The sequence below is a fragment of the Sminthopsis crassicaudata genome, chromosome 2 (assembly GCF_048593235.1).
Source record: "Sminthopsis crassicaudata isolate SCR6 chromosome 2, ASM4859323v1, whole genome shotgun sequence".
In the NCBI taxonomy this organism is placed as follows: domain Eukaryota; kingdom Metazoa; phylum Chordata; class Mammalia; order Dasyuromorphia; family Dasyuridae; genus Sminthopsis; species Sminthopsis crassicaudata.
The window spans coordinates 376,288,669-376,301,181 of record NC_133618.1 but is presented as its reverse complement, the minus strand read 5'-3'; the positions used below and the strand labels follow the sequence as shown (position 1 = coordinate 376,301,181).

The window sequence follows — 12,513 nt, the reverse complement described above, 5'->3', positions numbered from 1 at the left end:
GCCCATGCATATGTTTTGTATATAAAAAGCTACAATAAAAAAAGGAAAAAATTGCCTTTCTTCTGAAGATTATCTGATCACATTATTATCTATTTATTTGAAAATACTGGGGGGGGGGGGGGACAGCTAAATGGCACAGTGAATAGAGCATCAACCCTGGAGACAGGAGGACCAGAATTCAACTCCAGCCTCAAGTACTTAATACTTACTAGCTGCGTGACCTTGGGCAAGTCACTTAATCTTATCTGCCTCACCAAAAAATAAAAATAAAATACTGTGTCAGGATACATTTATCCTGGCAATGAGGGCAGTGATAATGTACCAAAACCTGGAGGAAGGAAGATCTGAGCTCAAACCCATCCTTGGATACTTATTACCCCTACAACATTGAGCAAAGTCATTTAATCCTGCCATCTAACAGATGCTGAGGCATCTGTAAAATTATGATTTTGCAGATAATTGTAACACCTACTCCCAGAGTTGTTGTGAGTATAAAATGAGATATTTGTGAAGTGCTTTATAAACCTTATAGCACTATTAAAATTTCATTATTGTTATTATTCATGGAAACCTAGAATCATAGTCTTAGAATCTTAGACTTGTATCATTTTAAACTTATAGCATCTCAAAATTGGGAGACAGTCCTTAGAAGTTACATAGATCAGTCTTTCCAATTTATTTAGAAATTTTCCTTAACATCTGGTAAAGTCATTATACCCAATTGCCTCTATTCCCCCCCCTCCCCAAAAAAAAGAACAACAAAAAAACTATTGTATCCCTGACATCTGGATGAGTATTTCTTGTGTTTTAGCTGGCATAATTGTAAGAAACTCTCCATTATATTGGTCAACCTCTTGCCTGATTAAATATAAATAAAGAACAAAGGAAGCTTGACCAATGGTCTGATATCTGTGCTTTCTTCTGCTCCCCAGTGAACAGAGTATTTGCCAAGCCCGGGCTTCCGTGATGGTCTACGATGACACCAGTAAGAAATGGGTGCCGATCAAACCAGGACAGCAGGGATTCAGCCGGATCAACATCTACCACAATAATGCCAGCAATACCTTCAGGGTTGTCGGAGTTAAGCTCCAAGACCAACAAGTAAGTAACCGAGCACCACCTGCATATATAGCCAGAAAAGTTAGATAGAAGACATAGAGAAGACATCTAAAGAATCTGAGAGTATCCCCTTCATTAAGCCCTTACTAGGTGTCAGACACTATGCCAAACCCTAGGGATACAAAGAAAGATCTCCTGCTCTCAAGGAACTTACAGTCTCCTGGGGGAGACCACGAAAAAGCAGCTGTGTTCCAACAATATAAATGTAGGATAAATTGAAGAGACTCACTACCTTTAAGGTGGATCTTGTAGACTATAAAATTTTAGCTGGGATTTAAATGAATTTAGAGAACTTAGAAAACAAAGCATTTCAGGCACAAGGACTTTAGTCAAATAGGGATGATGATACCTGAATTACCTTCTTTCCAAGGTAGAAACAATGTATGCAGAGTGCTTTGTAAACCATAAAACACTATCTAAATGTCATCTCTTCTTTTAACTTTCATTTGAGCAATCTCTTTGTCTCCAAAGGTCAATTATCTTTCAAGAATATGTCAAACCTAAGTATTATCTCTTTTTTTAGGTGAGACTGAGTAAAAGTCTGAGTAATAAAACCCTAACCATCATTCCATTTGTTGGTGCTAAAGGATTTAAATGTTAATATGTTTTTCTGAATCACTCCCATTCTGAACCCATTATCCATATCTATTGAGAAAAGGGGAGAGGTCAATTTCCAGCTTCTACATTAATTTTTTCCTGCCTCCCCTTGACCCTAACAAAATTACATTTGTGTGTGTGTGTGTGTGTGTGTGTGTGTGTGTGTGTGTGTGTCTGCCTATAAGAATATGAGTCTGTCTCTCTCAAAAGAACTTCTTGCTCCTTAAGGGCAGGAACCATTTCTTCTTTGTCTTAGGGTCTCCACTTTTTATCACAGTTCCTGCCACAGAGCAAGAATTTAAGAAAAGTCTATTGCTTGATTTGCTCTGTTACATGAGAGTCCAGGAGCAGGTCTTCTCCAAGATCTCTTTCAGAGTCTTGGGTCAGAGGATAGACAGAATAAAAGCAATAGGAAAGATCTGGCTTTAAAGTCTACTGTCAACCTCCATTGGTTGTTTGACTCTGAGTAAATTACTTATTTGGAATAATGGTAAAGCAATTAGTAACAGTGAAAGAGGGAGCATGGCCTAGTGTCTGTCATTCAGAGATATGGCCTAAATCACCATAATCTGGGTTCAGTGGTTGCCCTGGTTGTATCTCAGGTGCCTGATTCAGGACAAGTCAGTTAATTTCTCAGTGACTCTAAGCATCTGTTAATACAATTCTTTCCCAAAGAACTTTACTGCTAATAAGATGCTTTCTTCATTACAGCATCAAGAGATAGTAGTACCCATTTTTCACACAAAGAAACTGTGGTTCAGTGACTACATATTAGAGCTAGATTTGAACTCAGCTTTCCCAATCCAAGACCAATCCTCTTGAAGCTGTGTTTGATTTAAAATGCAGTATTAACCAAGTCTCAACTGGTAACAGGATTAGGGAACAGGAGCAAATTCTAGGCGGTTCTTAACCTCCCTTACAAGGTCTTTTTCCTAAGTAAGAACAAGGGAGGGCATGGCAGGCTTTTGGAATAAACACCCTTTTTGCCACCTTCCCATCTGTAGTTTATTTTTAATCTTCAAAGCCTCAGAAAAGAAGCTGAGGATGGATGTGTGAGTACATCCTCCACTTGAGAATCACAGATTTGGGACAGAGGCGGAGACTACCCATGTTGTGTGGGTTCTGTTTGGTGGCTAAGTCCAACATTTACTAACTCCTGGAGAGCAGATGATTGAGGGAGGGCCAAAAAGGTTTTAAGATAGTGTCCAGAAATTTTCCAGGTCATTGTGACTTTTAGTGGCTATGATAGGAAAAAAAACTGTAACTTTAGTGTTTTCTGTTTCATTTTTCAGTAAGGATCTTAAAATCTTAGATTTACGCAGTCTTAGAATTTTTTAAATAATAACCTAATATTTATATAGTATTAAGTAAATAAAGTGTCAAGCACTTTACAATTAATAACTTATTTGATTCATTCAATAACCCTGAGATGAAAGTGCTATCATTATTCTCATTTTGCAATTGAGGAAATTGAAGTAAATAGGCATTTATCCATGGTCACACAGTATCTGAGGCTAAATTTGAACTCAGTTCTTCCTGACTCTAACATGAAGCTCTATTTAGCTCCTGGTCTAGCTGCCTCATGCTTCACTTTGGCACGAAAAGGAAGGACAACTAGATGCTTGCCTTCAAGGAGCTTACAAAAGATTATTCCATAGGAAGCTCCTTCATGTGAAAGAGCAATGGTTAGTTTTTATGCCCTTGTAATGCATAGGATGAAACCACAGAATGTAAGAACAAGATGGTGCCTTAGAATGACAAAAATGAAGAGGGACTTGAGATTTTCAGTCTTGCATTTTACTGATGAGGATATAGAAACCTAGAAAATAAAATCAAACAGTAAGCCAGTAAGTGATAGAACTGCCACCAAAACTCTGGTTTCTTTGCTCCTGGGCCCATATTCTCTTCACCACATGAGGCTTCCTCCTCCTGTGGTAACTGAATTGCAACCAGCGTCTGCCAGAAATATTTCAGAATGATTCTGAAGCATGAGAACAGGAAACCAAAAAAGGAAGGCCAAAGCTTGATAACAAACTATTCCCAAAATTCCCATTTTTGCATTTTCTGGACACCTTCATATATCTCTAATGCCTTTTTCCTTCCAAGATTTGTCAATAGAATTCCTTCCTGTTCTTCCAGTCCAGGGCCAAATGCTAAGATTTTCCTGACTCCTTCAATAGGAAGTACCCTCTTCTTTCCTAAGTCCCAAAACTTTGGGGGTTACTTTGACATTCTGCCTTGTTTTCAAGTCTCTGTGCATGTGCATATGTGTGTTTTCCTATTAGACTGCAAGCTTCATGGGGATCAAAAACTGTGTTTATCCCTTCAACCTCAGCCCCTTAGATTAGAATTAGACTTTATTGGCAAAAGATATTCAATTAATACTTTTTAAAAAAAGAAATATATATTCAGAAACTTCCTCCACTTGAAGATAGGATATCTTGTTCACCTAATGAGCAAGACAACTCTGCCCAATAGTGTGCTGGTATTTAATAACTGGAGCTGAAGGGTGGAGGAAGGATGGGGGACCATGCCAGTAGCATTTGCTGATTACCAAGGCATAAATGCTTATACTGAAAATTGAACAATCAGCTCAAAGAGCCTATTCAAGCTCCAGCACATACCTGGCCTGACCTAGTATATCATTCAGGAACAACTTAGACTGATTATACTTTAAAGGGGGATGTAGAAAAATGGAAATGTTAAGTTATGGTTGCAGAAATCTAAATGAACCTGAGCTAAAGGGAACTTACAAGATCATCTGGTCCATCCCTTTCTCCTACATATTGAAAAACTGTGAACCAGAAATAGAAGATTAGTGACAAATCTACACCCCAATTCCAACACCTTTCCTATAAGAAATAATCCCTACGCCTAGAAACCAAAGGAAGCCTATTTTGCCCAATGTTAAGCTAAGCAGAATAAAAAGAAGGAAAAAAAGTAGTAAATTAAGACCTATAGCTTTGAGCATTTGTCTGCCATACCTTTGAATTGTAATGATGGTGCTGTAGCCCTTCCACAATATATCCTATAAGGAAGGAGTATACCTACAGCCAGTTGGCATAGCAGATAGAGTGTTGGTCCTGGAGTCAGGAAAACATGAGTCCAAATACAACCTCAGAAACTTTGTAAGTATTTAACCCTAGACACCTAACTTCTGGCTCAGTTTCTTCATCTGTAAAATGGACATCATCATAGCATCTGCCTCCCAGAATTGTGAAGATCAAAGGAGTATTATCAAGTGATAAAGATTCAGACACGACTGAACAACAGCAACAATTTAATCAACTAAACAAAAATATAATAAAATAGTTGATATCACATTTTAAAACCAAGTTGATAGATGGCCCACAGGAATCCTTACCTATAATTTAGTGGACCTATTTCTATTTTAGTTTGATACCATTGGTCTAGAAAATAATTGGACCATGTCTTATATACTTACATACATGGGAATATGTATAGAATTTATGTGTGAGCTGCATATTCCTATTATTCATACCAGTAGGAATCTACTTATGTGTTTCATACATATACACATGTATAGATATGTGACATTTTATATGTGTATTCGACACATATATACTGAGGCAGCTAGATGGCGCAATGAATAGGGCTGAAGATTAGGAAAACTCATCTTCATGAGTTCAAATCTAGCCTCAGAACTTATTAGCTGTGTGATCCTGGATAAATCACTTAACTCTCCTTGCTTCAGTTTCCTGATCTTACAATGAACTGGAGGAGGAAATGGAAAACTACTCTAATATCTTTGCCAAAAAAACCCCAAAAGGGCCACAAAGCACTGGACACGACTGAAACAATTGAACTACACACACACCACACACACACACACACACACACACACACACACACACACACATACACACACATAAGGTATATGTATGTGTGTATGTACATATATGTGGATTTTTTGTTTGTTTCCCAATTGTGTCAGATCCCCCTTTTTTTTTTCAATTATGTCTGACTCTTTGTGACCCTACTTGGAATTTTCCTGGCACAGATACTGGAATGGTTTGCCATTTCCTTTTCCAGCTCATTTTTACAGATGAGGAAACTGAGGTAGCTAGGGATAAGTGACCTTCCCAGGATCACTCAGTAAGTATCTGAGGTCAGATTTGAACTCATGAGTCTTGACTGACTTGAGATTAATCACTCTGCACTATGGCACCACCTAGCTGCCTGTAGACCCCATAAAGATTAAATTATCATGAGAAAGTAAGGGAGCCCATTTCATCTCGCCTCAAGTAGAGTGATTGACCCTAGCAGAAGGCACAGAAATGAGCATCTCTCCCAGGGCTGTTTTCTCTCTCTGGATTTTGTTATTCCTTTGGATCATCATTCAAAGAAGACAGGGTAATGCTTAGGCTAAATCGCTCAATCTGAGAGTATTTCTGACTAAAGGACTTCAAAGTTTTCAGGGCTATAATGAGTTATAGAGCACTGACCCTGGTATGATTAGAAAAAGCACAGCAGTGGAAGTCAGAAAATGTGTCTTACTTCTGGTCACTTGCCCTCTCTAATCTGGCTTTCCTCATCTGAAAAAAGAGAGGGTTGGGCTAGACTGTTGTTATCAAACTAAAATAAAAATGTAGACCACTAAATAGTATATAATATCCCTGAAATAGTTTAGAACATTTGACTTAGAAAACTACATATTTTTTTAAAATAGAAAAGAAAAAAGAAAACCATATTATTAACATTATCTATCTTCTCTTGTATTTTAAAAAAAAAATTTCTCAATTGCATTTTAATCTGGTTTGGCCTATGTTGACACTTCTGACCCAGATGAGACCCATCTTATGATCCCATATACTATTTTTTTCAAGTCTTTTTTTAAAATTAATTTTATAATTATAAATTTTTTGACAGTACATATGCATAGGGAATTTTTTTTTACAACATTATCCCTTGTACTCCCTTCTGTTCCAAATTTTTCCCCTCCTTCCCTGTACCCCCTCCCCTAGATGGCAGGCATTCCCATACATATTAAATATCTTATAGTATATCCTAGGTACAATATATATGTGCAGAACCGAATTTTGTTGTTGTTATTGCAAAGGAAGAATTATATTTGGAAGGTAAAAATAACCTGGGGAGAAAAACAAAAAAAAATGCTCACAGTTTACACTCATTTCCCAGTGTTCCTTTTCTGGATGTAGCTGATTCTGTCCATCATTGATCAATTGGAATTGGATTAGCTCTTCTCTATGTTGAAGATATCCACTTCCATCAGAATACATCCTCATACAGTATCATTGTTGAAGTGTATAATGATCTTCTGGTTCTGCTCATTTCACTCAGCATCAGTTGATGTAAGTCTCTCCAAGACTCTCTGTATTCATGCTGTTGGTCATTTCTTACAGAACGATAACATTCCATAACATTCATATACCACAATTTATCTAACCATTCTCCAATTGATGGACATCCATTCATCTTCCAGTTTCTAGCCGCTACAAAAAAGGGCTGCCACAAACATTTTGGCACATACAGGTCCCTTTCCCTTCTTTAGTATTTCCTTGGGATATAAGCCCAGGAGTACCACTGCTGGATCAAAGGGTATGCACTGTTTGATAACTTTTTGGGCATAATTCCAGATTGTTCTCCAGAATGGTTGTGATCCCATATACTATTTGACAGACAATAAAATGTATGTTCTTGTTGTTCAGTCATTTTCAGTTGTGTCCAACTTTTCATGACCCCTTTTGTCATTTTCTTGACAAAGACACTGGAATGATTTGCCATTTCCTTCTCCAACTCATTTTACAGATAAGGAAACTGAGGCAAACAGGGTTAAGTGATTTGCCCAGGGTCTCATAACTAGTCATGTCTGAAGCAGAACTCAGGTGTTCCTGACTCCAGGTCTGGTGCTTTTACCACTGTCCTACCTAACTGCCCTGTAGAGACTCATAGGCTTAAACTATTTAAAGCTAGATGAAATCTTAATGATCATCTATTCAAAGCTTCTCACTTTAAAGAGAAGGAAACTGAGGTTTAGTAAAGTAATGTTGTTTTCCTGAAATCACACAAATATTAAGTATCAGAGTCTAAACTTGAATTCAGTTCTTTTGCCTCTCAATCAAATGTTCTTTCCTTTCTACATTGTACTTCAAGAGTAAAAATAAACACTTAAGAGATATTTAATCTGAACTTTTTCCCAGTGTAGAAATTCCTACAGAATTCCTGGCAGGTGGTTTTCTGGCATCTGCTTGAATACCTCCAGTGACATTGAGCTTGTATCTTCTTCCCTCTAACTTCCACCCTTTGGTTTTTTTCCTCCTCTATCCTAACTACTAACCTCCCTGGCTTCCTTTAAATTCCACCTAAAATTCCATCTTCTCCTGAAAACCTACCCAGCTTCTTAATTACAGTATTCTTTCTATAGCTTGATTTGTATATATTTGTTTGAAGGATGTCTTCCCTATTAGATTGTAATCTCCTTGAGGGGAGGAACTGTCTTTTGCCATTTTTTTTATCCCTAGCATTTAGCACAGGCTCTGGGACATAGTAGATACTTAATAAATGTTTATTAATTAATTAACTCTCTTTCTGATCTTTACAGTCACATAGAGCAGGCTTAATGCCTTTGATCTTGCTGTTACCCACAATTATACCACCTCTAATGTTCAAGAATTCTGAAACCCCATTACCTGACCATAATCTTTTGGCTTTTTACCTCTCCCTTTGGCTTTGTTTACATAACCCTGCTCTGCATCTGCCATGTTTCAATCCTTTAACCCTTCAGTTTTCTTCCAAGTCATCTTCCCTGCACTAGCCACTTTTTCCTCTTTTCTCCCTCTTAACTCCTTGGTTAACTAAGTCAATTCTACATTATCCTTCTCTCTTGAATCCTTAGCCCCCTTTAAATTGCTGATTATGCCCAGCCCAGCTTCTGCCTTAGATCACTCCTCTCATTAGTTCCCTTCTCACATATTTTAAATGAAGGTGCAGGAAATCAGGCAGCTATTCTGAATCCACAATAAATGTATGTTACACAATTCAACTGGGCCCTCACAGTGCTAGGAAATTCTACCTTACTTTCCTTATCCTCACTATCCCATTCTCCAGAACAGTAGTTTTTCTCCCACCTATCTAACTTCCTTCCCTTTCTACCTTTGTTAGATCTTCCTCCAGATAATACCCTCCAACCACAGAAATGGAAGGATGGAATATATTCTAGACATAGCAAGTAGCCAAAAGCAAAAACATTGAAATGAAACAGGATATGGAATGTTGCGTATAGGGAAGAGGAAATAAGTCAGTTGTACTGGAATTTTCAAGGTGTGGGGAAGCCATGTGTATTAAGCAAGGAAAGGTAGAATAGAATCAGACTGACAGGTTTTTAACTCCAAGCCACTTATATTTTATCCTGGATTCAATCGGTATCCTTTGAAGTTTCTCAAGCCAAGAAATAAGATAGAGTTGTGTTTAAAGGATATTAATTTGGTAGCTATATGGAAGATGGATTATAGGGAGGAAAGACATGCAATATGGGACTATTACAGTAGCCCAGGCAAATGATAATGAGGCCTGAGTCAGAATGGTAGTAACCATATTAATGGAGGAGAAAGAGAATCATGGCAGTGATGTTGTAGACATAGAATTATTGAGACTTGGCAACTCAAATATAGGGCAGGCAGGAGATGAAAGAGAAGGAAAATCATGAATGACTCCAAACTTAACAATTGATTGAAAGGATAGTGGAAGCCTAAGCAGAAATAGGGAAGTTAGGAAGGAGTGGAGGAATTTAATGAATTTGCTGAGTAAATGCCTATTAGGGAGTTGGTGATATGGTATTGAAGTTCAAAAGGGGTTGGGGCTAGATATAGAGAGCCAAAAGAGATGAGAATTGAATTTCTAGGAGACTAATGCAATCAACAAGAAAAGTTATAGGGAAAAAAGAGGAGAGAATCCATACTAAAGCCTTGGGAGACAGCTTAAATTAAGAACTAGGATCTGGTTGATGATCCAGCAAAGGAGACTGAGAAAAGTCCAAGCTGGTTGGATGGCTATCAAGAAAGATCAGCATCATACACAAAAACAAAGAAGAGGATATTCAGGAAGAAGTGATCAGATAATGCAGTGAAATGAAAGAAGATGAGGACTGAGAGAAGGATGAGGGCTATAAATTCCCTTGGAAGCCCCTTCCTCCTGTCCCCTTAACCATAGAACTCACCCACACTTTTCTGAATTTCTAAAGCATTCACATAATACTTCCAAGCCATGGAAGTAGTATTAGCAAAGGCATGGTGGAGGCAAGAAATTTCAGAACAAAAATGGCAGCTGGGCAAGTAGCCCCACTGAACTGAAACACAGAATACTTGGAGGAAATAGGTTAAGATGAGGATAAACTGGCAACTGGAGGCAGATTTGAGAGAGCCTTCAATGTCAGAGTCAGGAGTGAGAGTTTTCTGTATATAGGTGGTAGAAAGCTTTTAAAAAAGGTTTGTGCACAGCATAATGATATGTTCATAGAGGTGCATTAGGAAGTTTACATTGATTGAAATGTGAAGTGTGACCTAGAGAAGAGATAGATTGAAAGCAATGGTCAGTCAGCAAGCATTTATTAAGCACTTACTATCTACCTAGTGTTCGTTGGCCTTCTTACATGCCAATTTTTGTCATCTTATTTATGCATCATATAATTTTTTAGGTAAGCATGTGAGCTTCTTGATGGCAGGATCTGTGTCTTGTGTGTATGTGCATATATGTAAATATGTATGTATATATACATATATGTACGTGTGTGGGTATATGCACATACATGAAAGAAGATATCTATAAATGTAATAGATATATCAGTTTTTGAATACAAAAATATTCATTTTGCCCATAGGACTGAAAAAAAGGCCTTGAAAATAATGGACACTTAAGTATTCATTGAATGGAAACCTCAGAGCTGAAAGGGACCTTAGAGTTTAAGTACAATGCTTTCCCTTTGTAGATGAAGAATCTGAATACCTAGAGAAGTAAAGGGACTTCTTGCCTAAGGGCACTCAGCTAGCAGCCCAGATTCTCTTACCTCAAGTTTAGAGTTCTTTCTACTGCACCAAGTTCCAAGTCTGAAAGCCTGTCCTCTCTTGCTTCTTTCGTTCTCCAGCCCCATCTCTCAGGCTGTGAAATTTCTCCCTGGGGCTCTTATATCTAGTATGGTTTGTATGAGCAGTAGTTATCTATCTTCTTTCCACCCTCTTACCTGCCTAGTTTTATTTATTTACTCGTGTCTCTTCTCCCTCCACCGCCTCCCCCTTCCAGGTCGTGATCAATTATTCAATTGTGAAAGGGCTGAAGTACAATCAGGCTACGCCAACATTTCACCAGTGGCGAGATGCCCGGCAGGTCTATGGCTTGAATTTCGCCAGCAAGGAAGAAGCGACCACCTTCTCCAATGCAATGCTCTTTGCTCTGAACATCATGAATTCCCAAGATGGAGGTAAGCAGCTCCAAGGGCTCTACATGGGAATATTTTTCTGCCCTTCTGGGGCTTTCTTTATTGGGGTTAAATAGTGTTAACTGGAATTCTAGACTGAACTTACCTTAAGAATACCCAAGAAGAGGAAAGGGAAGAAAGAATGAAGGGGGAGGGGGAATTTTACTTGTCACGTGTGAGAACTATGTTTGATTGCTAGCTGCCCATCAAGACCTATTTATATATGCTTTTGTGTCATCTCCTTTACATTTTCTGGAGAACAGAGTTCCCATCAACTGGAGAAACTCCTTCAAGAGAGAAAAACAAGGTATACATGTCCAAAGTCATATGGATAATTAGTGGTAGAACAGAAGTCATGGGATGATTGCTTTAGTTTAGAAAGACCTCAACAACTAGCTAATCCCTTCTACTAATTTTACAATCAGGAATTTTGTAAATTTTACAAATAAGGAAACTGAAATACAGAAAGGTTTAAAAAAAAAAACAACTAGATATTCAGAGGAAGGATTTGAACCCAGGACCTCTAACTCTGGAGCATTTTCTAGTACACTGCTGTCTGAATCCAAACCCTATATTCTTCCCATATGCACTGGACTTGGAACAAGGTAACAAAATGGTATGTTGAGACGATGGGAGGTGTAAGAAGGAGAAGGAGGCATTCTGGAATCCCAGTAGCACCAATTCCATTAGCCGCTAGATATTTTCTAATGGAGAATCTTATGGCTGGGGCTTCTTCTACTCAGCTGGAAAGGGTAGCTCTTTCCTGCTAGCTAGTGTAAACATTACTATCAATAAAATTAAAGTTTATAGTGGAAAATCATTGGCCCCAAGCCTAGACTAGACAGGAGACAGAGAGTGGGGAATGTCACGCCTGCTGTCTCAGTGTGCAGCCCTCATATGGCTATTTCAGGACTTTTACAGATATAGAAAGCATTGCCTGCCCACATATCTGCCCAAGACTTGGTGGGTTTCCTATGACCTTTGAAAAGTTTTTTTTCCTAGCATCTAATCTCTTAGAACTGCAGTGTTCTGAGCCTTCGTCACCAGAGAGCTGCTTAAAGTTTTACAGAGTAGTTAAATGTGCTTATAAAACTCCCATCTAAGTCAGAGGCATCTTGGACAATTGGAGGAGCAGAAATGGCTGCTCAGGCTTGAGGTGAATTAGCTTTCTTATACAGTATAGAACTCAGTGCTCCAAACCTAAGAAGTCTTTTCATCAGGAGTGAGCCTTATCTGAAAAACTCTCGTCTATCTTCTGCAAATTAGCTTGTGAAGGAAAGAGAGGAAAGAAAGAACAGTTAAAGGGGGAGAAAGTCAAATGATAATTCATTTTAAAAGGAAGGGGA

The 12,513-nt window shown here is 38.2% G+C and overlaps 1 protein-coding gene across 11 annotated transcripts in view; it reads left to right on the top strand.

The window, feature by feature from the left end:
* Positions 1–12,513, top strand: part of EVL (Enah/Vasp-like) — a 253,911-nt gene that overhangs the window by 141,662 nt on the left and 99,736 nt on the right. For all 11 annotated transcript variants that reach the window (XM_074291305.1, XM_074291303.1, XM_074291304.1 and 8 more), the window contains exons 2-3: positions 933–1,101; positions 10,993–11,170. In XM_074291305.1, the coding sequence (XP_074147406.1) occupies positions 933–1,101; positions 10,993–11,170 (347 nt within the window). The remainder of the gene's footprint in view (positions 1–932; positions 1,102–10,992; positions 11,171–12,513) is intronic.